This window comes from Phyllostomus hastatus, unplaced genomic scaffold (genome assembly GCF_019186645.2).
Source record: "Phyllostomus hastatus isolate PE091 unplaced genomic scaffold, TTU_PhHast_1.1 phas_contig_150, whole genome shotgun sequence".
Taxonomy (NCBI): Eukaryota; Metazoa; Chordata; class Mammalia; order Chiroptera; family Phyllostomidae; genus Phyllostomus; species Phyllostomus hastatus.
The window spans coordinates 28,371,907-28,395,588 of NW_025333611.1; the positions used below are offsets into that span (position 1 = coordinate 28,371,907).

Here is a 23,682-nt window from a genome sequence, read left to right on the forward strand (position 1 = left end):
ACTAAATACTAGACAATAATAACAGAAGTGTAAATAGGTACATCGGAAGAAATGCCTTTTCAAAATTACCTTTTATGTAAGCTTAGAGATAGGAGCTCTTTGTCCATGTTGAAACCACTTGAGATGCTATCTAATCAAGTATTTTCTGCAAAGTAATAGAAGCATTTACTACTGTCTTGGGGGTGGATATTACAGTACCATGACAGTAAGAAAAATGAACAGTTTCTGTTTTCCTAGGATAAAATTCACACTCTAAATGTATTTCCATTTTATTTGCAGCAAGAGCTGGGAGGGGATTAGACAGAAAATTCAAGTCTACAGTTAGGCTGGTAAAAGGTCTGGTACCACAACTAGCATTATCTATTTCAAAAACATTTATAATTTCTGATATTAAGAACAAAGCATAGCACTTGTAAGCAGGTTTTTTTTTTAATTTTAATTTATTTTTAGAGAGAAGGGACATGAGGGAGAAAGAGAGGGAGAAAAACATCAATGTGTGGTTGCCTCTCTCGTGTCCCCCACTGGAGACCTGGCCTGCAACCCAGGCATGTGCCCTGATTGGGAATTGAACCAGTGACCCTTTGCTTCATAGTCTAGCACTCAATCCACTGAGCTGCATCAGCCAGGGCTGTAACCAGTTTTTACTATGGTAAATCTGACCAATTAACTCACGGGGAATGCTTAACTCAAATAATCACTACAGTGGTGCTACTTCAGAATTCTGAGATTTTTGAGATTAACAAAGAGGAGGTGGCAAGCAGAGAAGTTCTTTGGTATGAAAACATTCTGAATCAAGTTTAAAAAAAGAGTACAGCCCCGTCAGCTTCAAGTTTCCTAATACATGTGTGCTATCAATAAAATGAGTTAAGCAAGAGTTTTAGTAGGAACAAGGCTGACAGTAAGAAATTCTTTCTTCCTGTAACTCAATTTTATCTGACATTTTCCAGAACAGACAGACATGCAGGAAGAGGACCACCTCCTTGATCATTAGACTGGTAATCTTATAGGAAAAACTAAATAACACAAGGTAAAAACTCAAAAGAACCTAGTAATTACATTTTAATGCTGCAAGAAATAATTTAATCCATGTACATATATGGCTTTTTAGAACATTTAGATCCTAAGATCTTTTATTGTTTTAATTCCTTATCCTTAGTCTCCTGGCAGTAGCCTGAACAAAGTAACTTGGAGGCAGGAGGGATTGGGGGAAATGGGGCAATGCTGGTCAAAGACTACCATCTTCCACTTACAAGACAAATAAGTTCTGGGGATCTAATTAATGTACAGCATGGCAATTATAGTTAGTAATACTGTATTATATACTTGAAACTTGCTGAGAATAGATCTTAAAACACACACGCCAAAAAATGGTAATTGTGTGCAGTGATGGAGGTGTTAGCTAACACTACAGTGGTAATCACTCGGCAATGTGTAAGTGTACCAAATCAACACTATATACCTTAAGCTTAAACAATATTACATATCATTTATCTTTCAATGAAGCTGGAAAAAATAAAGCAATTTAGTAAGTTATTCTGACAGGAAAAGACCAAGCTGCAAGTAAATGGCTAGACTTCCTAAAAAAATCGCACTTTTGGGTTTCACATCCAATGAGCGAGCCTTTCCCTTCCCCTCTACTCTTTCTTTTTCCCTTCTCCTACTGACTAGCCAAACAAATCTTCAGAAAAACTTTTTTGAAATCAACATTTTGAAAATGCTAATTTAATATTACTTAACCATTAGAATTGTTTTTAATGAATCCAAAGAAGCAAAATTCTGCCACATAATTAAGTTTACAACACATGACCTTATCCAAGAAGAAAATACTATGTTATTAAGAAAACATTTAGTACATTTTCTCCTGTAACAAATCGTTTCCAGACAGTTGCCAACAATTTCTATCCTCCCTGCAAGAACGTACCACTCCTCTTACCAAGAAGTAGCCTAGCCCTGGGCAGTATGCCCTTTTGGTTGGAGAGAAGTCCTATAAATCAAAAGGTCACGGGTTTGATTCCTGGTCAGGACACTGTGCCTAGGCTGCAGGTTCAGTTTCTGGGGACATGTACAAGAGGAAACCAGTAGACGTTTTTCTTTCGCATCAATGTTTCTCTCCCCATCTCTCTCCCCCTCCTGCCCTCTCTAAAGTCAATAAGCATGTCCTTGGGTGAGGATTAAAAAAAAGTAGTCTACTTCTCTTCCAATTGAATCTAGGCTGGACATGCGTCTTGAGAAGTAAATATGGCACTGTATCAGTTACAAGTACAGTTTTTCTTCTTTTGCTCTCTCGGAGCTCTGAGCCACCAATGAGCCACCACACAGAAGGTACGCATTATCTTCTTGGAAAGGGGGTGCCCATTCACGGGTAGGAGGTGCACATTCTAGCCAACAGTCATCGTCAAAGCCCAGACAGGGGGGAATGGTCTTCTTAGACCTTCTAACCCTGATGCCAGCAGAATACAACCACAGGAAAGACTCTGGCTGACAACATATGAAGCAAAACCGCTTGTCAATCCACAGAACCCTGTGACATAATAAATCATTTTTAAGGCACTAAATTTTGGGGTCATTTGTTATACAGCAAAGCTAACTGATAAATGCCCCTATATGTCTCTGAAGAGGATAGGACTCTTAATAAACAAATTCTTCCAACAATTACCACCATAGCAGTTTCTCAGCAAAACAATTACAAATTTCTAATTCTGTTAAATACTAAAACAAACAAAAAACCCTACCCTGTTACTGAAAGCTATTAGCCCAAGAGAAATAGTTTTAATATTTTAAAATACTGTTAAGGAGGGAAAGTGATAATAAAAGTAGTTTATTTCAAGTGATCCATGTCCCTTCAAATTTAACATTCTAATATATTGCCCACGGTCTTTTACAGCAACAAACAATATTTAATCTTAGCAGGTATAAGTATTTACCTAAAAGCTCAAATGAAGTAAATAAGTTACCCAACTTAGCTAAATTTAGAAGACAGTCATTTTAAAATGTTATATATTAATGTATGAGAATATTACTATTTCCATAATATTTAATGTCCAATACTTTTTTCAGTTATATATAAGTAAATAGATCCACAGGGGTTCTGCATTTTATGACTTTTGAAGTACCTATTCTTTTAAAGCTACAATCCCTAGACACATGAATTTTGATGTAACACTATAGCATGTGTTAAAAAATATATACAGGAAGAACCATTGAAAGTATTTCAGACTTCCAAGCAAAGTGACAAATATTACTTTTACTCTCTCTCAAAATCCTATTACAATAAGAGGAAACAGATTTTTTTTAAAGGTTTAACCCACCAGTATAAAAATGAGAAAGGAGACAACAGTATCAAAACTTTTAGAACCTAAAAAGCAGACTGATAACTGATAGTGGCTTATTAGCAGTCACAAAAAGGTGAATCCTAGTTCATAGGAAAAACTCAAGAAGGAACCAAATTTAATTTACAATGGCTCAGAAACTGACTGGGCAAGCACCCCTGGAAGAAGGGCTAAAAACAGGAGGACTGCTTGCAAATCTAAGCAGATGAGGATACAATCAGCAGTATCTACAGAATGTGGGACAGTATACAGAATACGGAACCTGTTTTATTCAACAAAAAAAGTGTATGAAAAGAGGGATAACTATATACTAACAAAGACTTAAAAGACATCAACCAATTAATTCACTTATTTATACATTGATTCAAACAAATCAAATGTAAAAAATCTAATTTGAAAGAAAAAATTTAACTAGGCATTTGCTATCAAGAAATTGTTTATATTTTTAGATGTAGTAATAGAATTGCGTGTGTAATTTAAAGAGTCCTTTCCTCCAGGTTTTTCAATCTGGGTACTACTGGCTTTCAGGCCAGAAAATTGCTTTGTTTTGTTTTTTAAAGATTTTATTTATTTTTAGAGAGAGGAGAAGGGAAGGAGAAAGAGAGGGAGAGAAACAGTGATCAATTGCCTCTCTCAAGTCCTCAACAGGGAACCTGGCCAACAACCCAGGCAAGAGCCCTGACTAGGAATTGAACGTGACCTTTTGGTTTGCAGGATGATACCCAACCCACTGTGTCACATCAGAGCGGGTAAGTCTTTGCATGGTAGGATGTTTAGCAGCTTGCTAACCTCTACCTACTAGATGCCAGTAGCACCCAGTAAACTTCCAGTTGTGAAAACCAAAAACATCTATAACAATGCCAAATGTCACCTGGCGGGCAAAATCGCCCCCAGCTGAGAACCACTGCCTTATCTTTTAGTAATACCTTCTGAATCAGTTACATATAAAAGATCCTATGACACACCCTGGCTGGTGTGGCTCAGTGGTCTGAGCACCAGCCTGTGATCCAAAGGGTCAGCAGCTTGTGAACCAAAGGGTCAGCAGATCGATTCCCAGTCAGGGCACATGCCTGGGTTGTGGGCCAGGTCCCCAGTTGGGGGCATGTGGGAGGCAACCACACATTGATGTTAAAAAAAAAAAAAAGATCATATGACATTTGAGATTGGCTTCAAAATAAGTGAGGGTGGAAGAGAATCAAGAATTAACACAAAAGAATGGGTGATGGGGCACATGGAAATTTTTATAGAACATTCAATGTTTGTATGTGTTTGAAAATTTCACTGAAGTTTATCAGACATCTATTTTGTATCTTTTCCTATAGTGTGTTATATTTGTCATAAGAGCTTTAAAAAACCAGTCAGTTACAAATTCTCATATCCTGTAGTTGACTGCCTAAAAATTTTGGAAAACAATTTGCCAATAACTTACAAAAAATAAAAAGCTCACAATCCAGAACCAAACAATTCTACTTACTATATGTGCACTAAGAAACACATATGAGGAATAACAAAGCCTAACTGTCTGCAGTAGCAAAATCTTGGAAATAAATGTCTATCATAGGGGAATACATTTTTAAAAATGTATCTTTGGTATATTTGCATTCAGTGAAAATGCATGTTATTTAAAATGTATACACATAATCCCTGACTTAAAATAGTTTGACTTATAATTTTTTATTTTACAGTGGTACAAAAGTGATACACATTCGGCAGAAACCGTACTTTGAATTTTGATCTTTTCCTTGGGCTACCAATATTTGGTATGAGTCTTGAGATGCTGGGTAGCGGCAGTAAGCTACGTGATCATGAGGGTGAACAACCAATATCTATAGTGTACTGTGTTGTCAGCATTTCCTGAAAATTGTGTTTTGGGTTTTCACATCCCACCACATCTAAAAAACGCCCATCTGTGTCTCCTGCTTCTGGTGAATAGGAAGGAAATTATTCTTGAGATGAAATTCAAGATAACTGCGTAACTGTAGGCTAATGTGAGTGTTCTGAGCACGTATAAGGTAGGCGAGGCTAACTAGGCTATGGTATTCATTTCAGTAGGCCAGATGTATTACATGCATTTTTGACAAGATATCTTCAGTTCACAGTGGGTTTATTAGAATATCATCCCACTGTAAATTAGAAGCATCTGCACATTTCCATAACATCTATGTAAATTTTTAAAACAACCAAAAGAATGCTTATACGTTGTGTATCGATAAAATCTTAAAACTTTACTCCCTGACTGGTGAGGACAGTGAGTTGGGTGTTATCCTGCAAACTGAAAGGTCACTAGTTCAATTCCCAGTCAGGACACATGCCTGGCTTACCGGACAGGTCCCTGGTTGGGGGCTTTCAAGAGGCAACTGATTGATGTTTCTCTCCCTCATTGAGCAATGTTCCTCTCACACGTCAAAGTTTCTCTCCCTCTCTTTCTCCCTCCCTTCTCCTCTCTCTAAAAATAAATCCTTTTTAAAAAATCATAAAACTTCAAAATTTAAAACTAATAAAGTGATGTTTAGGGTACTTCCCTGACTCTGGACTCCTCCGTTGAATGCCCGCTGTCCCAAGCAACAGGCTGGAAGTTTGTTCTCTGGAGAGCATAAAACAGGATGTCTCGGGCCTGAGAGACCATAGGCACAGTCAAGGGCATGGATGATGTATGGAAAACAGGAAAGTTAAGTGAACACTTCTATTCGTACTTTGTTCCCAGTGGTTCAGAGAACACTGGAAACCTGTACCTGCCAGGCAGGAGATTAGTAAATCCTCAGGAAAATCTGACCAATACGATGTAAAGAGCTATACAATTCAGTGGCATTAGCAGTTCATCTGGAGAAACAGCCAGGCCAAACTATATTGCCAAACCTTACCTCCATATGCTCAGACCTTTTAATCAGCTTTTTAGTACCCTCTTCTTAAATTTAAAAGGATGGGCAACTGATAATGAAGGAATCAACCCTATGATTCACCTACAACATGAATGACCAAAATAATGTGGAGAAAAAAAGCAGAAGAAAACAAAGACCATGCAAGGAGGAAACAGAGTCAAAACAAAGGAAAAACCATCATAAATACCCTTAAAGAGAAGCTATTGCTTCTATGAAACAAGAATAAAATCCTTAAAACAAACATAGTTTCTGAGAATGAGAAAGTCTTTCAAAAAGTAGATAAAAGACTTGCAGCATTATTTACAACAGCCAAGATAGAGAAGCAACCCAAGTACCTACCCAGCAACAGATGAAGAGATAAAAAAGCTGTGGCACAGGCCCTGGCCACGTGGCTCAGTTGGTTCAAATGTTATCTTTTACACCAAAAGGTTGTAGGTTCAAAGTCTGGTCAGGGCACACAACCTAGTTGAGGGTTCAATCCCTGGTTGAGGCACATACAAGGAGGCAACCAATCGATGTTTCTTTTTCACATCAATATTTCTCTCTCCCTTTCCCTTCCCCTCTCTCTTAAAAAAAAAAAAAAAAATCAATAAACATACCCTCAGGTGAGGATTCAAATATACAACAGCTGTGGTACATATACAATAGAATATTACTTGGCCATAAAGAAAAAAAAAATGACCTGGCTGATGTGACTAAGTGGACTGAGTGCCAGCCTGCGAACCAAAGGGTGCTGGTTCAATACCAGTCAGGATATGTGCCTAGGTTGCAGGCCAGGTTCCCAGTAGGGGGTGCTTGAGAAACAACCACACATTAATGTTTCTTTCTCCCTCTCTTCCCCTCTCTTAAAAATAAATAAAACCTGGCCCTGGCTGGCATAGCTCAGTGGATTGAGCGCGGGCTGCGAACCAAAGTGTCGCAGGTTCAATTCCCAGTCAGGGTACATGCCTGGGTTGCAGGCCATGACCCCCAGCAACCACACATTGATGTCTCTCTCTATCTCCCTCCCTTCCCTCTCTCAAAATAAATAAATAAATAAAATCTTTAAAAATAAATAAATAAATAAAACCTTAAAAAAGAAGAATGAAATCTTATCATTTACAACAACATGGATGGACCTAAAGGGTATCACACTAAGTGAAATAAGTCAGAGAAAAATAAATACCACATGATTTCACTTATTTGTGAAGTATAAAGAGCAAAATAAACAAACACCACAGAAACAGATTCACAGACACAGAGATTAGACTGATGGCTGCCGGAGGAGAGGGAAGTTGGGAGGCTGGATGAAAAAGATAAAGGAATTAAGTAACACAGATTGCTGATCATAAAATAGTCATGGGGATGTAAATAAGAGCCTAGGGAATATGGTCAATAACTGCGTGTGGTGCCAGGTGGTCACTTAAAATATCAGGAGGACCACTTTGTAAAGTATAATTGCCTAACCACTATGCCATACACCCAAAACTAATGTAAAATAATACTGAATGTAAATTGTAATTTTTTTATTTTTAAAGTAGATAATTTTTTTTAAATGTTTAAAGTAGATAAAAGACAAAGATGGAAAGTAGAAAATATAGGAGGTCTAGTCCAAATTCATGCAATCTCTATAAAAATTCCAACTGCTTTGTTTTTTGTTTTTATAGAAATGGCAAGCTGATCCTAAAGTTCATATGAGAATGCAGGGGACCCAAACAGCCAAAACAATTTGGAAAGAACAAAGTTGGAATTCTAGCATTTCCTGATTTCAAAACTTAATACAAAGCTACAGTATTCAAAACAGTATGGTAGTAGCATAAGAACAGACATATAGATCAACAGAAAAGAATCGAGAGTCCAGAAATAAATCCATACATCAATGGCCAATTGGTTTTTGACACAGGTACCAAAATAATTCAATGGAGGAAAGAAGAGTCTTTTCAACAAATGCTAGGAGAACTAAATATTTACAGGCGAAAGATGAACTGAGACCCCTCCTACTTCACACCATATACAAAATTAACTTAAAATAAATCAAAAACCATCATCTTACACCCATCAAGATAGCTACTACCAGAAAAAAAAAATCCCAAACAAAAATGGTAAGTGTTGGTGAGGATTTGGAGAAATTGGAACCCTTGTGCATTGTTAGTGGGAATGTAAAATGACATAGCCACTGTGTAAAACAGTATGGTAGTTCCTCAAAAAATTAAAAATTACCATATGGTCTAGCAATTCCACTTCTACGTATTACCCAAAATAGTTGATAGAAGGATCTCAAAGAGAATTTGCACACCCATGTTCATAGCAGCATTATTCAGAATACCTAAAAAGTATAAGCAATCCAAGTGTCCACCAGCCAAAAAATGAGTAGGCAAAATGGGGTATATACATAAAGTGGAATACTGTTTAGCCTTAAAAAAAAAAAGAAGGAAATTTTATAAAAAAAAAAGAAGGAAATTCTCACAATGTGAATGAACCTTGAGGACACTATGCTAAATGAAGTCAGTCAGTAACAAAAAGATAAATACTGTATGATTACACTTACAAGAAACCTAGTCAAAATGGAGACAGAAAATTGAATAGTGGTTGTCAGGGTTTGAGGAAAGAGAGGATGGGGAGTTATTATTTAATGGGTATACAGTTTCACTGGGTTGAACTTCCTCTGTTTTAAGTTATATTCTACATATCTAGCACTATTTTTTAAAAATTTTATTTATTTTCAGAGGGAGAGAGAAAGAGAGGGAGAAACATTGATCGGTGGCCTCTTGCACCCCACCCCCAACTGGGGACCTGATCCACAACCCAGGCATGTGTCCTGAGTGGGAATCAAAACGGTGACCCTTCAGTTCACAGGCTGGTGCCTGGTCCACTGAGCCACACCAGCCAGGGCAGCACTATTGTTTTAAATAGTTTTTATAGAATTTGTGTCAAATATGTCCTGTATTTTACTTTTTTAAAAGATTTTATTTTTAGAAAGGAGAAGGGAGAGAGAAAGAGGGAGAGAAACATCAATGTATGGTTGCCTCTTGCACACCCCCTACTGGGGACCTGGCCCATAACCCAGGCATGTGCCCTGACTGGGAATCAAACCAGCGACCATTTGGTTCACAGGCTGGTATTTGATCCACTGAGCTACACAAGCCAGGGCTTACTTTGTTTCCTTAAAATGATGAGGACATCCACAAGGGATGGGCATGATCCAGTGCAGGATGTTCTAGTCAGGGCAGAGTTAAGAAGGGTATCCACAGGAAAGCGGGGGAGAAAGAATGGTATCTATACAGGTCAGCCAAAGCAATGGGAGGTTGATTACATACAGGGGAACTGATCAAATGAGTAAATATATTAAGAATAACAAAAGCCAGGTTTCTCACTGTCAGAAAAAGAATGCCAATACTGAAAATGTTGTTCCTGATCTTCAAATTTAACAAATCACTTACTGATTATAGAGGGAAAAGAAATGTTGGTAGACATCACTTTAGTCAAATAATGAGTAAAAATTCTCAGTAACGGGTCAAAGTGAAACTGTATACTACCTGACAGGAAGTAATGAGAAAAATTCAATCAAAACCATATACCACTTGATAGGATGCAAAGAGTGGGATACAGCACTGCTACTGTGACATTCCTGCCTAAGATGTATGGTCTAGATCTGATCTCGAGAAAACATCAAACAAACCTAAGTGGTAGGACATTCTCCAAAATAACTGGACTCTATTTTCAAAAGTATCGAGGTCACGGAGCCAAGGAAAAACTAAGCAACGGAAAGAGACTAAAGAAAGATAACTAAATGCAAGCTAACTCTAGACTGGATCCTTTCCTATTTAGAACATGATTAGAACTAGCAAAACCTGAATGGGATCTAAAGATTAGATGGCAGTAAGATCTCAATGAATTTCCTAATTTTGATGATTATATTGTGATTGTGTAGCAGCACGTCCTTATTTGTAAGAAATACACATTAAAATACTTGGGGTAGATGAGGAATCATGGTTACAACTTACTCTAAAATGGTTAAGGAAGAAATGTTCTATGTATTATATTTGCAACTTTTCTGTAGATTTGAGATTGTTTCAAAATTTTAGAAAGTTTAAAAAAATCAGAAGAGCCCAAAGGCAATTACAGCAGTCACTTTATTAGAATGTGATTATAGAGTATATTGGATTGAATGGTTCCCAAAAAGATATGTGGCACATCTTAATTCTTGGGACCTGTGAATATTATTTTATTTAAAAAAACTGTCTTTGTAGATGTAATTAAGGATCTTGACAAGATTATCCTGAATGACATGTGTGGGCCCTAAATTTAATATCAAGTGTCCTTGTAAGAGACAAAAAAGGGGAAGACACACAGAAAGGGAAAGGTAATGAAGATGAAAGAGAGACTGGAGTGATGTGACCACGTATCTAGGAAGCCAAGGAATGCTGAAAAGAGGCAAGGAAGGACTCTGCTCCCACAGAGCCTCCAAAGGGAGTGTATCCCTACTAGCACACTAATTCTGGACTCCTGGGTTCCAAAACTATGAGAGAATAAATTTCTGCTGTTTTAAGCCACTCAGGGTTTGGGTTTTTTGGTTTGTTTTTTTTTTTGTAATTTATTATAGCAGCCCTATGAAACTAATACAGAGGGTATAAATAAGAGGACGTTTAATCTAAAGAAAATCAATCACTTCCTTTAATATATTATTTTAAGGAATCTATTTAAAAAAAATTTTTTTTTAAGATTTCTTTTATTTCCAGAGAGAAGGAAAGAGAGAGAGAAAGAGAGGGAGAGAAACATCAATGTGTGGTTGCCTCTCACGTGCCCCCAAATGGGGACCTGATCTGCAACCCAGGCATGTGCCCTGACTGAGAATCAAACATTTGATTCACTGAGCCACACCAGCCAGGGCTATTTCTAAACTGATACCATTATGGTTTCTGCAAAACAACTCTGATTTCAAAAATGTCATCTGATATAAACCTTTAGGAAGTTGGCAAAGGAGTGCTCTCACTTATACTGGCATGATGCTCTATAAGCGGTAGGGGAAGTGCTCGAAGGACAACAGCAGATACTTCTACTACCAGATAATGCTAAAGAGAATTGTTTTCTCTTCCAGACCAACAAAAATACCACATGTATTAGAAAGACATTCGGGTGACAGTATTTTGAAGCTTGTTGAGGAAAAAATGTGGAATTCAGTCCCTTTCTCCACTTAGAACTATTGTAAGACATTACTTTTACAATACCATGGTGTATGTTTTGTTGTTGTTTTGGAGCTTTTGTTGTTGGGGTGGCGATGAAGTGAAATGCTAAAAAGACAACACTGACACCTAAGATTTCACGATTCTACCCATTTCATGGGGTCAACATTACTGGACAGTTAAGCCACAGTGATAATATTAAAAACTACTACCTATTATGTGTCCACATTTCCTTTCAACTCGTTCCCGACAGACTTGCAGGGTAGAACACTATCCCCATTCTATTGACAAGGGAGCTGAGGCTGAAGAAAATCAGTTAAGTGACTTGCCTAAGGCACAGTAAGTTAGAAACTGACTCAATAGGCACAACACTTCAAAATCCTACTATTTTTCCCCACCACACCACTTGCTGTTGGCATTTCCTGAACACTGTTGGCAAAAACTGAATGCCTACTATGTATCAGACATCCAGTGATATTCAAGGAATATAATGAATAAGACAGGGACTTTGATCAGGAGAACTCAGTCTAGGGGGGGAAGAGTCAACCATGTCCACACACTAAACAGTTTTATAATGGAACCCTACTTAACTGCCTACATGCCTGGGACATACTTCACAGAGCCGCCTTTTCTGCTGGGTCTCCAAGGATGAATAAAGAATTAGAAGCAGGGAGTTAGGGTGGAAAGACATTCTCTGTATAAGGAAAAGTACAAAGACTACAGGAAAATGATTCTGGGTAGGATCAATTAGAACTGTTTCAATTATAGTAATATTTCTCTTGAAGTACTAATATGTAGTATAGTAATAAAAGTGGCAATATTTTGTCCTAAATTTTGTCCATGTTTAATATGTTTTTAAGAAATACTATATATTTCTGGAGATTTAAACTAATAATTTACCTCAAGAAACTTGCACACACAAAGCAAATGATAACCACTGTGTCTGATGCACAAGTAACATTTAACCACAAGGCAATACTGTCTATGTGACTACTCCACTGATCTCTCCCGTTTCTTATTACTTTGTACATCTGAGAAGTTACTTAATCCAAAATTATTGTATATTAAATATTTCTACTATACTAACCTATTCCCCATGGACTTATAGCTAGACTTCAAAAGTTTTAAATAAAAATCAAAGTCCTTTGATTCTTAAGCCCCAAAGTCAGATTATTTTAAAACAAACATGAGCACAGATTATTTTTTTAGTTAGGTGACCTGTCCATGAGACAATAATGTTGGTACTAGCCTATATGCATGAATATTGAAAATGTGCAGTATTTTTTTGCTACAATGCAACTGTGTGAAACAAATTTTCATATATAATGAATATATACAATAATGTATTTAATGCAACACTTGATGAGGATCCTTTTATTATGGAAGAAAAATACTATTCTTAAAGTGTTACATTATAACAAAATAACAATGAATGATGTACCATCTGAATATATTAATTTTGTGCTTGTGATATTTTGATTATATATTTTAATTAATTATATACCATCCGTGCTGTCAATTTTAATCCAAGTGTGCTAGCAATTTTAATCCAAATGTGAATTATTTCATGAACTTGTTTGTATCCATCAATAATATTAGTCGTTTGAAAAGTGTTCTGCCCTGGCTGGTATGGTTCAGTGGATTGAGTGCCAGCCTGCAAACCTAAAGGTCACTGGTTCAATTCCCACTCAGGGCACATGCCTGGGTTGTAGGCCAGGTGCCTGGTCTATGTATTTCTCCCACATCAACATTTCTCTCCTTCTAATTCTCCTTCCTTCTCCCACTCTCTAAAAAGAAATAGATAAAAACCTTTTAAAAATCTTTTTAAAAAGTATTCTAATGAAGTTGGGAAACATTAGATATAAGAAAGGAGGAGCCCTGGCTGGCGTAGCTCAGTGGATTGAGCGTGGGCTGCGAACCAAAGCATCGCAGGTTCGAATCCTAGTCAGGGCACATGCCTGGGTTGCAGGCCACGGCCCCCAGCAACCGCACATTGATGTTTCTCTCTCTCTCTCCCTTCCCTCTCTAAAAATAAATAAATAAAATCTTTTAAAAAAATGTTCTCCTTTAAAAATAATTAAAAAAAAAAAAAAAAGAAAGAAAGGAGGAGACAATTTATCAAAGCTAAGGGAGCCCTGGCCAGGTAACTCAGCTGACTGGAGCATTGTATGGCACACCAAAAGGGTACAGGTTTGATTCTCGGTTAAATTAAAGAGCATACCTAGGGTGCAGGTTTGATACCTGGTCAGGGCACATGCAGGAGCAACCCACAGATGCGTCTCTCTCATATCAATGTTTCTCTCTGTCTACCCACCTCAACCCTGGTCTCTCTAAAATCAGTAATAAAATATCCTCAGGTGAGGACAGAAAAAAAAAGGCTAAGGGAAATTAGTGATAACCATGCTGTTACAAAAGTTAGATAAAAACTGAGGTATCCACTGAGTTTGGTAATTATCAATGACCTTACTAAATGGTCCCAGAACAGTGAACAGATTATTCTTTTAGTAACCATGGTGCTGAAATGCCAGACATGGAAGGGATAAAGAAGAGGAAGGCATTGGCTCTAGTGAGCGAAGGGAGTTAAAGGGGTTTTTTTGTTTGTTTAGGATGAGGGAAATCTCCTGGATAACGTGGCATAACGTGAAGGGAATTAAGAGAGAAGAGACTAGAACTAGGAGCACTGGGACAATTACTAGAGAGCAAGGATCTGGCAGCAAAAAAAAGATGGAAAGCAAAAGTTATCCTGGCAAAGGGAAAAGTATAGCTTCTCCAAAGAAAAGGAGAGATGATGATTAAGGTAATTTGGAACAATGGCTGGCTCTGTAGTTAAGAATGCATATTTTTAAAATACGCTCTTTATAAATTTTGCATATTAACCCTTTATCAGATATATCTGCAAATATGTTCTCCCATTCAGTGGGTTTTTTAATCCTGTAGATGGTTTTCTTTGTTGTGCAAGAACTTTTCAGTTTGATGTAGTCCTGTTTATTTTTTGTTTCCCTTTCCTGAGGAGATACATCAGAAAAAATATTACTACGAGCAATGTCTCAGATTTTACACTTATGTTTTCTTCTAGGATTTCTAGGATTTTTATGGTTTTGGGTCTAACATTTAAGTCTTTAATCCATTTTGAATTTATTTTTATGTATGGTGTTAGAAGGTGATCTACTTTCATTTTTCTGCATGTATCTGTCCAATTTTCCCAACACCATTTATTGAATAAACTATCTTTAGCCTATTATATGTGTGAGCTTCCTCTGTCAAATATTAGTTGACTATAAAGGTGTGGGTTTATGCCCTGGCTGGTGTGGGTCAGTGGACTGAGCACCAGCATGTGAAACAAAGGGTTGCTGATTCAATTCCTAGTCAGGGCACATGCCTGGGTTATGGGCCAGGTCCCCAGTGAGGGGCGCTTGAAAGCCAGCCACACATTGATGTTTCTCTCCCTTTCTTTCTCCCTCCCTTCCCCCCTCTAAAAATAAATATATAAAATCTTAAAAAAAAAAAAAGTGTGGATTTATAAAAAGTCTGGGCTCTCCATTCTGTTCCATTAAAAAATAGGCAAACAACCTGAATACACTTCTCCAAAGAGGACAGATGGCCAACAGACATATTAAAAGATGCACACAAGATCACTCATCATCAGAGAAATGTAAATTGAAACCTCACACAGATCAGAATGACTATCATCAATAAATCAATGAACAACAAGTGCTGGTGAGGATGTGGAGAAAGGGGAACCCTTCTGCACTGCTGGTGGGAATGCAGACTGGTGTAGCCACTGTGGAAAGCAGTATGCATATGCAGTTACCTCAAAACATTAAAAATAGAACCCGGCCCGGTTGCTCAGTTGATTAGAGTGTCCTCCTGATATGCCAAGGTTGCTGACTTGATCCCCAGTCAGGACACATACAAGAATCAACCAATGAATGCACAAATCAGTGGAACAACACATTGGTGTTTCTCTTTCTCTCTCTCCTTTCCTCTAAGATCAATAAAAATAAAATAAAATTTAAAAAAAAGGAACTGCCTTACGACCCAGTGATTCCACTTCTGGGAATTTATCCGAAAAAACCCAAAACACTATTTTGAAAGAATATAAACACCCCTATGTTTGTAGTGACATTTACAATCACCAAAGTTGGAAGCAGCTGAAGTGCTGAGTACATGAGTGAATAAAACAACTATGATACATTTACACAATGGAATACCACTTGGCTATAAAAAAAGAAGAAAATTTTACCTTCTGTGACAGTATGGGTAGACCCAGAGAATATTATGTTAAGTAATAAGCCAGTCAGAATAAGACAAATACAATATGACTTCACTCATATGTAGAATCTAATGAACAAACTGAACTAATAAGCAAAGTAGAGACAGAGATTCATAGATAGAGAGCAGGCTGAGAGCTCTTGGGGAGGGCGGTTAGGCGGTGGAGGGATCAAGCCAAAAAAAAAAAAGGGGGGGGGCTCGTGGACATGGACAACAGTGTGATGATTGTGGGGTGGGGGTGGAGGTGGAAGAGAGTATAAAGGGGATAAATGATAACGGGAAAAGTACAGTAAAAAAATAAAAGAACCATAAAAAAAAAAAAAAAGAATTGCTTACATCTAAATCCTGGCTTGTCTGACCATAACCATATAATCATAGGCAAGTTTGTTTACTTCTCCAAGTCTCCATTTTCTCATCTAACCAGGGAGTACAGAACTCTACTAGGGATGTTCACAAGATTCAGTAATTCTGATAGAGTTCTCTAGAGATGGTAGCTGTGAGGTTTTGTTTTGTTTTGAAAGGCTTCAAAGGAAATTTTTTTTATAATTCACAAATAAGATTTCTATTTTCTCTGTAAAAGAGGTACTTAGGACACCTACTGAGATTAGAGCAGTGTTTAAGGAGGTAGGGAAATGATTCTTAATCTTCTGAAGAGATTAAAAAACACAGCTGACTCTGATGAATATGGTATTTGGAAGCACAAACATTCCAAATTTGCATAATTTTGAAGGAGTTAAAGACACCTACCTCTCCAACATAAAGAGACGAAAAGATCTTCCAGTTCCAGGGCATAGTTTTAAATACACAATTGTCTGAATAAAAGAAAACCACTGCATACGTAATAGCTCTATAAGGGTACAGGGCCTGCCAGAAAGACAGGACATAGTCAAGAAATCCTGGTTTTTGATCTAATCCTAGTTAGATCACATGACCTTTTCAGAAAATAGCTTCGAGATGTATTGCAGTGCTAAAATTTTTATGATTCTTGTATTTGGAATTTCAATTGACTCTGCAGACAAAAAAACAAATGATACTTTATTTTTCTGTGTCACTGTTTATTATGATTTTGAAGGTTAGCCTAGGAACCTAACCAGCAAAGCTGTATTTCTACAGAAAAAACAGGTGTGCTTCTGCATTTCTGGGATGAGGCTGCAGATGTTCCTGGCAACATCAGGCATGAGTCAGGTATTCCTGTCCTGGAAATTACCTAGGATATTTTAGCAGCACTCTCTCTACGGACTAAAATATCCAAAACTGGACTTTGTCAACACTTCCTCTGTCCGTCAACAGTACAGTAATACTCACAAGGAGACTTTAAAGAAAACCTGGATTTACTAATAGTTATTGTTCAATGATGGCTGTTTAAATTACATTTAAATAGCAAACTTGAAGATGCAAAGAAAGTTTCTCGATTCAATGAATCTTTTATAAAGTAAAGCATCTTTTTCTTTAAAACAAAAACACTCTTCCTGAAGATTTCAACAAGCTTATCTTTTGGAGTAAGACCAGACCATGTATTTTGCTTTCCAAGACAGAACTAATTCAGGCATCTTCAGCCAACCATTCATTACATTAAAGTTCTCAGTACTCCACAGGGCTATTTCCAAATGTTTCATCATTTTGACTGGAATTCACTCAATCCTTACCTCTGATTTGGTAAGGGTTGGTAAAAATATATGGTATCACACTTCTAGTATAGTATTTTAAAACAATATCTTTTTAAATTTAGTAAATTAGTTACAGTGTTTCAGCTCCTTTCCCATATCCTTAAGAATCATTCTTTAGTAATTTCCCAGTCTTAGACATTTTAAAAGTATGTAGTCTACAGAAAGATAATTCATAACATAAACACATCTTAAGATTAAGATGTAAATTTCTACTATGGGATCAATGCATCCACTCAATTTGCTTTCCCTATAACCACACACATAACCATACAGAATCTCAGCAAGGAATTGGAAGTTTACGTAAACTACCTAATCTTGTCCATATACATAAAGCAATACTTTGAAACTTTTAAAAATATAGTAAATGTGGTTTAAATGATTTAATCCTTATACTCCTGATTACTTATTGAACCTTAATCCTTTGCTACTTCCAATGCACATATTAAACTGGTGTCTATCAAAAAAGTATGGTGATTGTTTTAAAATTTGAATTGGCTGCCAAAAATCTGGATTTGTGGCTTCGAAGAAAGGGAGGGAGGGAGGGAGGGAGGGAGGTTAAGTGAAGAAAGATCGATCGATCGATTGATCGATCTGGCAACCCGGGGTCCACAGATTCTGTCAATAGCAATATTTGGAGAAAGCTAGGTAGCAGCTGCCCTCTTCTGATAGCACAAGCAATTTCTAGCTCTTCCACCCTGCCCCCGCCACCCCATTCTCTTAGCTCACTTTGGTTGCGTGCCTGGCTTTTATAGCCATCAGTTTGAAATGTCTATTTTACTGAGAAATTAATTAATTAATTAATTAAGTTAGTTATTGTCTTTTAAAGGGCCTTAAAAGAAGCTAGCCATAAAAACCTTTATCATAGTTGAGAACAAATTGATGGTCGCTGGGAAGGGCATTGGGGGAGAATGGGTGAAAAAATGTTAAAGGGATTAAGAAATACAAATTGCCAGTTACAAAAATAGTCTCGAAGATGTGAACTATATCATAGGGAATATAGACAATAATATTGTAATAATTATGTTTGGTGTCAAGATACATACTAGACTTATCAGGGTGATCATTTTGTAAGGTATATAAATGTCTAGTCACTATGTTGTACACCTAACAAAAATATTGTATGTCAACTGTAACTGGAATTTTTTAATTAAATCTTTACCATAAAAATAGACTAAATCACGTGATGATCCTAGCATTAAAGCTGTGTATAACAAATGTTAACTACAGCTAGCAGAATACCATTAAAATGTACAAGGCACTATTACTGTTAAGAAAAGAGTTTCTAGTATCCCAACCAGTCTGTCTTCAACTCCTCAAAGAATCAAGATATCCAGCCTTTTAGTGTTCCCAAGAATAAAGGAATTAACCTTATATATTTCAATATTATGATACTGTAAGAGCACGAAAAAGCCTCCTGCATCTAACAAAAGAAGAAAAACAGGAAGCGAGTTTAAAAGGTCTCTGATCAGCGAAAGAGACCACACAGTTCACAGAACACATGAAGCTCTCCCTCTTCACTCAAGAGCCTACTGGATCTTATTTTAGACATAATTTTAATAAGCTCTGTGATCTGGTTTCCCAGCCTACAACAGATGAGATGCAGCCAACTGGAAAAAGACTGGGGGTGGTGCTGCTAGAGGCAAACACTCAAAGCATCAAAATCAAAGCTCAAGACCTATAATGTCAGCAGAAAACCTCAAAATATAGCAGGGTGGGGCCATTTGGTATACATACAAACAACCCCAGAGGGTCCTAATCCCTGCACAGTACTACACTGGATATTCATAACGACCCTTTCTGGTACACTGTTAAAGCATAGGTCAGGAGACTTTAAAGTGTATATAAAAGTGAAGTCCATCAAAAGATTTTTCAAAAAAATACATGGCACTGTCAAATTCACAGAACACTATTTCCCTCTGTCAGAGAAACAAGATACTGTATTCCTCAAGACGTCACATGTCAAATGTACTTTTTCTTAGCAAAATCTTATTAAAACCCAGGTGCAACAGTTCATGATAGTTTAAAGTGTATTTAAGTAGAACTATTTTTTTCAGAGAATGGTAATTGGGAAGACTCAAGACCAAGGTCAATTACATAAGCCACCTAAGTCTTTTAGGGATTCCATTGTGAGTACATTAACAGGACTGAGGATAAGAAAGGATTGATCTCATCCATACCTAGGTAAGTCTGCAACTTAAAATTGGTGTCATATATAAAGTTTGGGGAGAAAAAAATCTCCATTTTGTTTTCACAATCTTATTAACAAGTGTACCAAAAATAAAAGTTACTTTTATAATCCTTGGCAGTGTCAGAAATTGAACCATACTGAAGGAGGGTTCTGGGTAATAAACCAGGGAGGTGGGGAGGTTAATACTGAGCTTCAAAAGTTCAATTTATCATTGTCTAAAGTTGATTTTCCTTATCAAAATGTTTATAAGGGCATATGCCAGAGGAAAATCCCGATTGAGTTACCCATGAGGAGGCAGGTAACTCAAAAGAAACCGTTACTACTGGGGGCAAGTATACTTAAAAATTAAAATGCATGTTTTGAATGCTATTCCCCTCTGAAAAAACATAACACATGTATCAACCAATGTAGAGATTAAAGGCTACATTTCTTGACTAAATTATCACATTATACATACTTCTCTTAAGGTTTTAAAATAAGAGCACAATTTTCTACAGTACAATCTCCCAACTTCCCAATTACTCTCTGTAAGAACCTAGGAACTCCTAAAAGCCTTTAAAATACATATATATTTTTACTTGGATTACCATTGCTCAGTGTGCTGTTGCTCCCTGAATGGTCCTTTTGAGATCTTTGCTTAAAGTTCAAGCTTCTTTTAACAAATAACTTCCTTCACTTCAGTACAAGATCTACTCTTTCTCAAGTCTGCCTTTTTCAATTTGTTGTAAGTCAAAAGAGTTAAAAGAATTTGGTAAAGATCTAACCTAATTTACAGTAACTATTGGGATTAATTTCACATTAAAGGTCTTTCAACAAGAATGAAATGAGAACCAATTGCTGAGCTTAAGTATTTAAACTGTCCAACAATCTACATTTTCATTTAGTTTAAGGCAAAGTGAAAATGGGTTCTCTTCCCCTTGCATCTCCATCCCATATTTCAGGGCAGACAGATAATTCCAGCATCTACTTCCAAGTGACTAGGTTTAATACAGCCAAGTGAAACACCAAACAAAAATCACCAGTGGCACTTTCCCACATCTAAAAAAAATTATAGTGAAAGGCACTAGAAAGTTATAACACTGGGGGAGAGAAACCCTAATTTTTAAGACAAGCCTGTATTCTAGAAGCAGTATCAGGAAAACTTCCGTATAAATAACTAAAAGAATAACTCTTCGTCTTAAAGGGCAAAGAAGTCCTTTCTAATGGAAAAATCTAACAAAATCCCTTCTAGGTTAAAAGGGTATCCCTGTAGAAGGGATACCTAATTTAAGCTGTAGAAGGACATTGTGCGATTTCTCCAGTGGTTTACAATGTTCAGGATTCTACCTATACCCCTGTCGATTTAACAGCTTTTCTATTACATTCATTCCTTTAAAAATGAAGTGTTAGTTTCTGACTAAATTTGGCAACCTCATGGAATAAATTGCTTCTCCCTCTACTTCCCTCCTCCCTCAAAAGACTCATGGTTTTTGTTGTTTTGGGTTTTTTTTTCCTTCTAAACTTCCTACTCTAACAGTTTCTGGACAAGTAGAGTGGGCCGAAGTGTGCGGCCGCCAAGAGGTAAGAGAACTCAAGAAATACTTGTGGATCGGACAAAAAGGCGTCCTCCGTCACTGTGAGATAAGAGTAGCTCAGGCGGTTCTGTGGAAAGAGCAGGGAAAGGGGAGTGGGGGTGGAGAAGATGCAGAGATGGGGCGAGCCCTCCTGACCTCTGTCGAAGTGGCCGCCCAATGCCCCGGTCCCAGCCCCCACTCCCGGCAGGCCGGGACAATGGCCCACTAGCGCAGCAGTCCCAGGCCGGAGAGAGGCCCTGGGACTCCATACCAGGCAGGGACCAGGAAGGAGGCCGGGAGGAACGCTGAGCGGACGAGCGCACCTCGGGCCTAGGTGCGGGCTGCGCGCCGGGGCCTCCACGGGCGCCATCACTGGGAGTGGAGTGTCTGAAGGCCGCCCGGCGAGGACATCGCCCGCAGCTGGGTCCGAAGAGGCCGCAAGCCCGGTTTGGCGACGGCGGAAAGTGCAGGCCGCAGCCCGCTCAGCTTGCCCGCCCAGCGGCCCAAACGCACGGCCGACCTCCTACCGCTTACCTTGTGGATTCTCTTTAGAGCCATCGTGGGAGGCGGGTGGCGGCAACCCCCAGGGCGGGGACGGGGACAGGGGAGGGACGGGGAAGGGGCGAGGGGGCGCGAGGCCGCCTCGGTGACCGCGGGTTGATTGGAGAAGATGGAGAGCTCGGAAGCGCGCGTTCAGCGGGACCTACTGAGGGCCGAGGCCCACTGGGCTCCTGCGCCTGCCGCAGCGGTCACCGCATCACCCGGCGGCGGCCCCTTTATGCGCTGCAGTCCGAGCAGCCGCCGCCGCCGCCGCCGCGGTAGTGGCCTCTTCCTCTTTAACTCAGCACCGCCTCCTCAGCCGTCGCGAATCCCTCCGCCGGGGAGCCAGAGCCCAGGCCTCAGGCTGGGTCGGCGCCGCTCGGTCGGACAGCTGGAGGGACCGACTGCCTGCTGCAGGTGGACCGAGGGACTCGCGGGCGGGCAGGCGGGCGGCGCCGCCGGGGTGGGGCCGCCCGAGCGCGGGGTGGGCCCAGGCCGAGGGGCAGGTCGGGAGGCGCGGGGATTGGCGGACCGGAGGAAGGAGGGCTGGGCAGCGTAGGCGGCGGAGGGATACGAGCCGCTCCAGCGAAATCTTAAACGCGCCGTCGCGGCCTCGGCTGCCGAGAGGATAACGCCGCGAAGCTCAGAGAGGACTTCTCGCGAGAACCTTGGTGCGGGTGGAGGGTACTCTCGCGCCACGACCCTTGAGTCCTTTGCTTCTGGTCCCCCACGCGAGTGTCAGTGGAGGTAAAAAACGTTTGAAGGGGAATATTTTCCAGGTCATTTTACCGTCCTCATAGCGAAGACCAACCCGGGAGGTGACACTTACCCCCACTGCAACGTTCCTGAAGGAGGAAGGGACTTGTCCAAGGTCACACAGCTCCACACTGGCAAAGTTGGGACTCGCCAGATCCCTTTCCCAAAACTGCGTGGTAACAGCCTGGGCACCTACGGGGAATGTGTACTCTCGCATAACGCGGGCAGTCTTGCGATCGGTTTTCCAAATCAAGGCCTCCGCTGGATAACAGCTTAAATGTCTCTCAGCCATAGAAGTGTGCAGACCTCACTCTGCTATGTGAATTGTTACAAACAAGTACTGCACCTATTACCTGGGGGCGGGGGAATTGGAGAGAAGGACTTGCACAGTGTATGCTCCAATAGTTAATACCATCCTTCTGGTTCAGCTCATCATCAGGGGCAAGCCTAGAACACCTATTCTGGAATTGTCTTTTAGGAGGTGAAAGCAAAGAGCTAATTTACCTAGCAACTACTCCGTCCAGCCCTGCACCAAGATCAGTGAGATGTAAGGCCAGGCCTAGACTGGGAGGTGCTTACTATCTGGCTGGAGACACTCACATGGGAGATTAGTAAGGAATATTTTCCTGGGAGTAGGGGGCCCACATTCTCAGGTGTACCCCGAGGTTTTCTGTGTTTTTTCCTTTGTCTGGTAGAGAACTTGAAGATCATTGATTCTAATTTATGAATTTTAAGAGGAGAAACTGGAGCCCCTAAGACAAGGATCTTGCCAAAAGTCACACAGTAGGGCAGTTAGAAAATTTATACTACCTCATCTTAGCAGAGAAGGTTAGGCCAATAGGCAGGGCCCCTGTGAACTCTGAGTCAGAGGAGGGAAAAACTGTATCCAGTCCTCCAGGATGGGTGTGTTCAAGGTTAGAAGTCAAAAAGAAACATTCCACAGCCCCACATTTTTTTGTCCTAATAAATATGAGGGGAGAAGTGGAAAAATGTCCATTGGTAATACTTTCATTTTTTTCTGCAACAATTTGTATTAGAAAAGCATCATATATTTGTGCAAGAAATACAGAGAAGCAAAAGGAAGGAAATAAAAGTCAACTATACTCTCATCACCCAATGATAATTTTTGACATTTGGTTTATGTCCTTCCAGTCTTTTTTCCTAACATATAAATATACATATTTTTCTTTGAAAAGCATCAAATCATAGTACTATTTGGTAACTTACCTTTATTTAAAAATAAAAGTTGTATATATTTAAGATGTACAACATGATGACTTGATATACGTAAACACAGTGAAGTGATTTACTACAGTCAAGGTAACATATCCATCTC

At 39.0% G+C, this 23,682-nt stretch overlaps 1 protein-coding gene across 1 annotated transcript in view; it reads right to left on the reverse strand.

Moving 5' to 3' along the window:
- The window catches only part of UBE2D2 (ubiquitin conjugating enzyme E2 D2), a 48,688-nt gene extending 26,689 nt beyond the window's left edge, over window positions 1-21,999 (reverse strand). Inside the window, exon 1 of the mRNA XM_045823981.1 lies at window positions 21,585-21,999. Within this exon, the coding sequence (XP_045679937.1) occupies window positions 21,585-21,608 (24 nt within the window). The 5' untranslated portion in view covers window positions 21,609-21,999. The remainder of the gene's footprint in view (window positions 1-21,584) is intronic.
- Window positions 22,000-23,682: the final 1,683 nt, after the last annotated feature.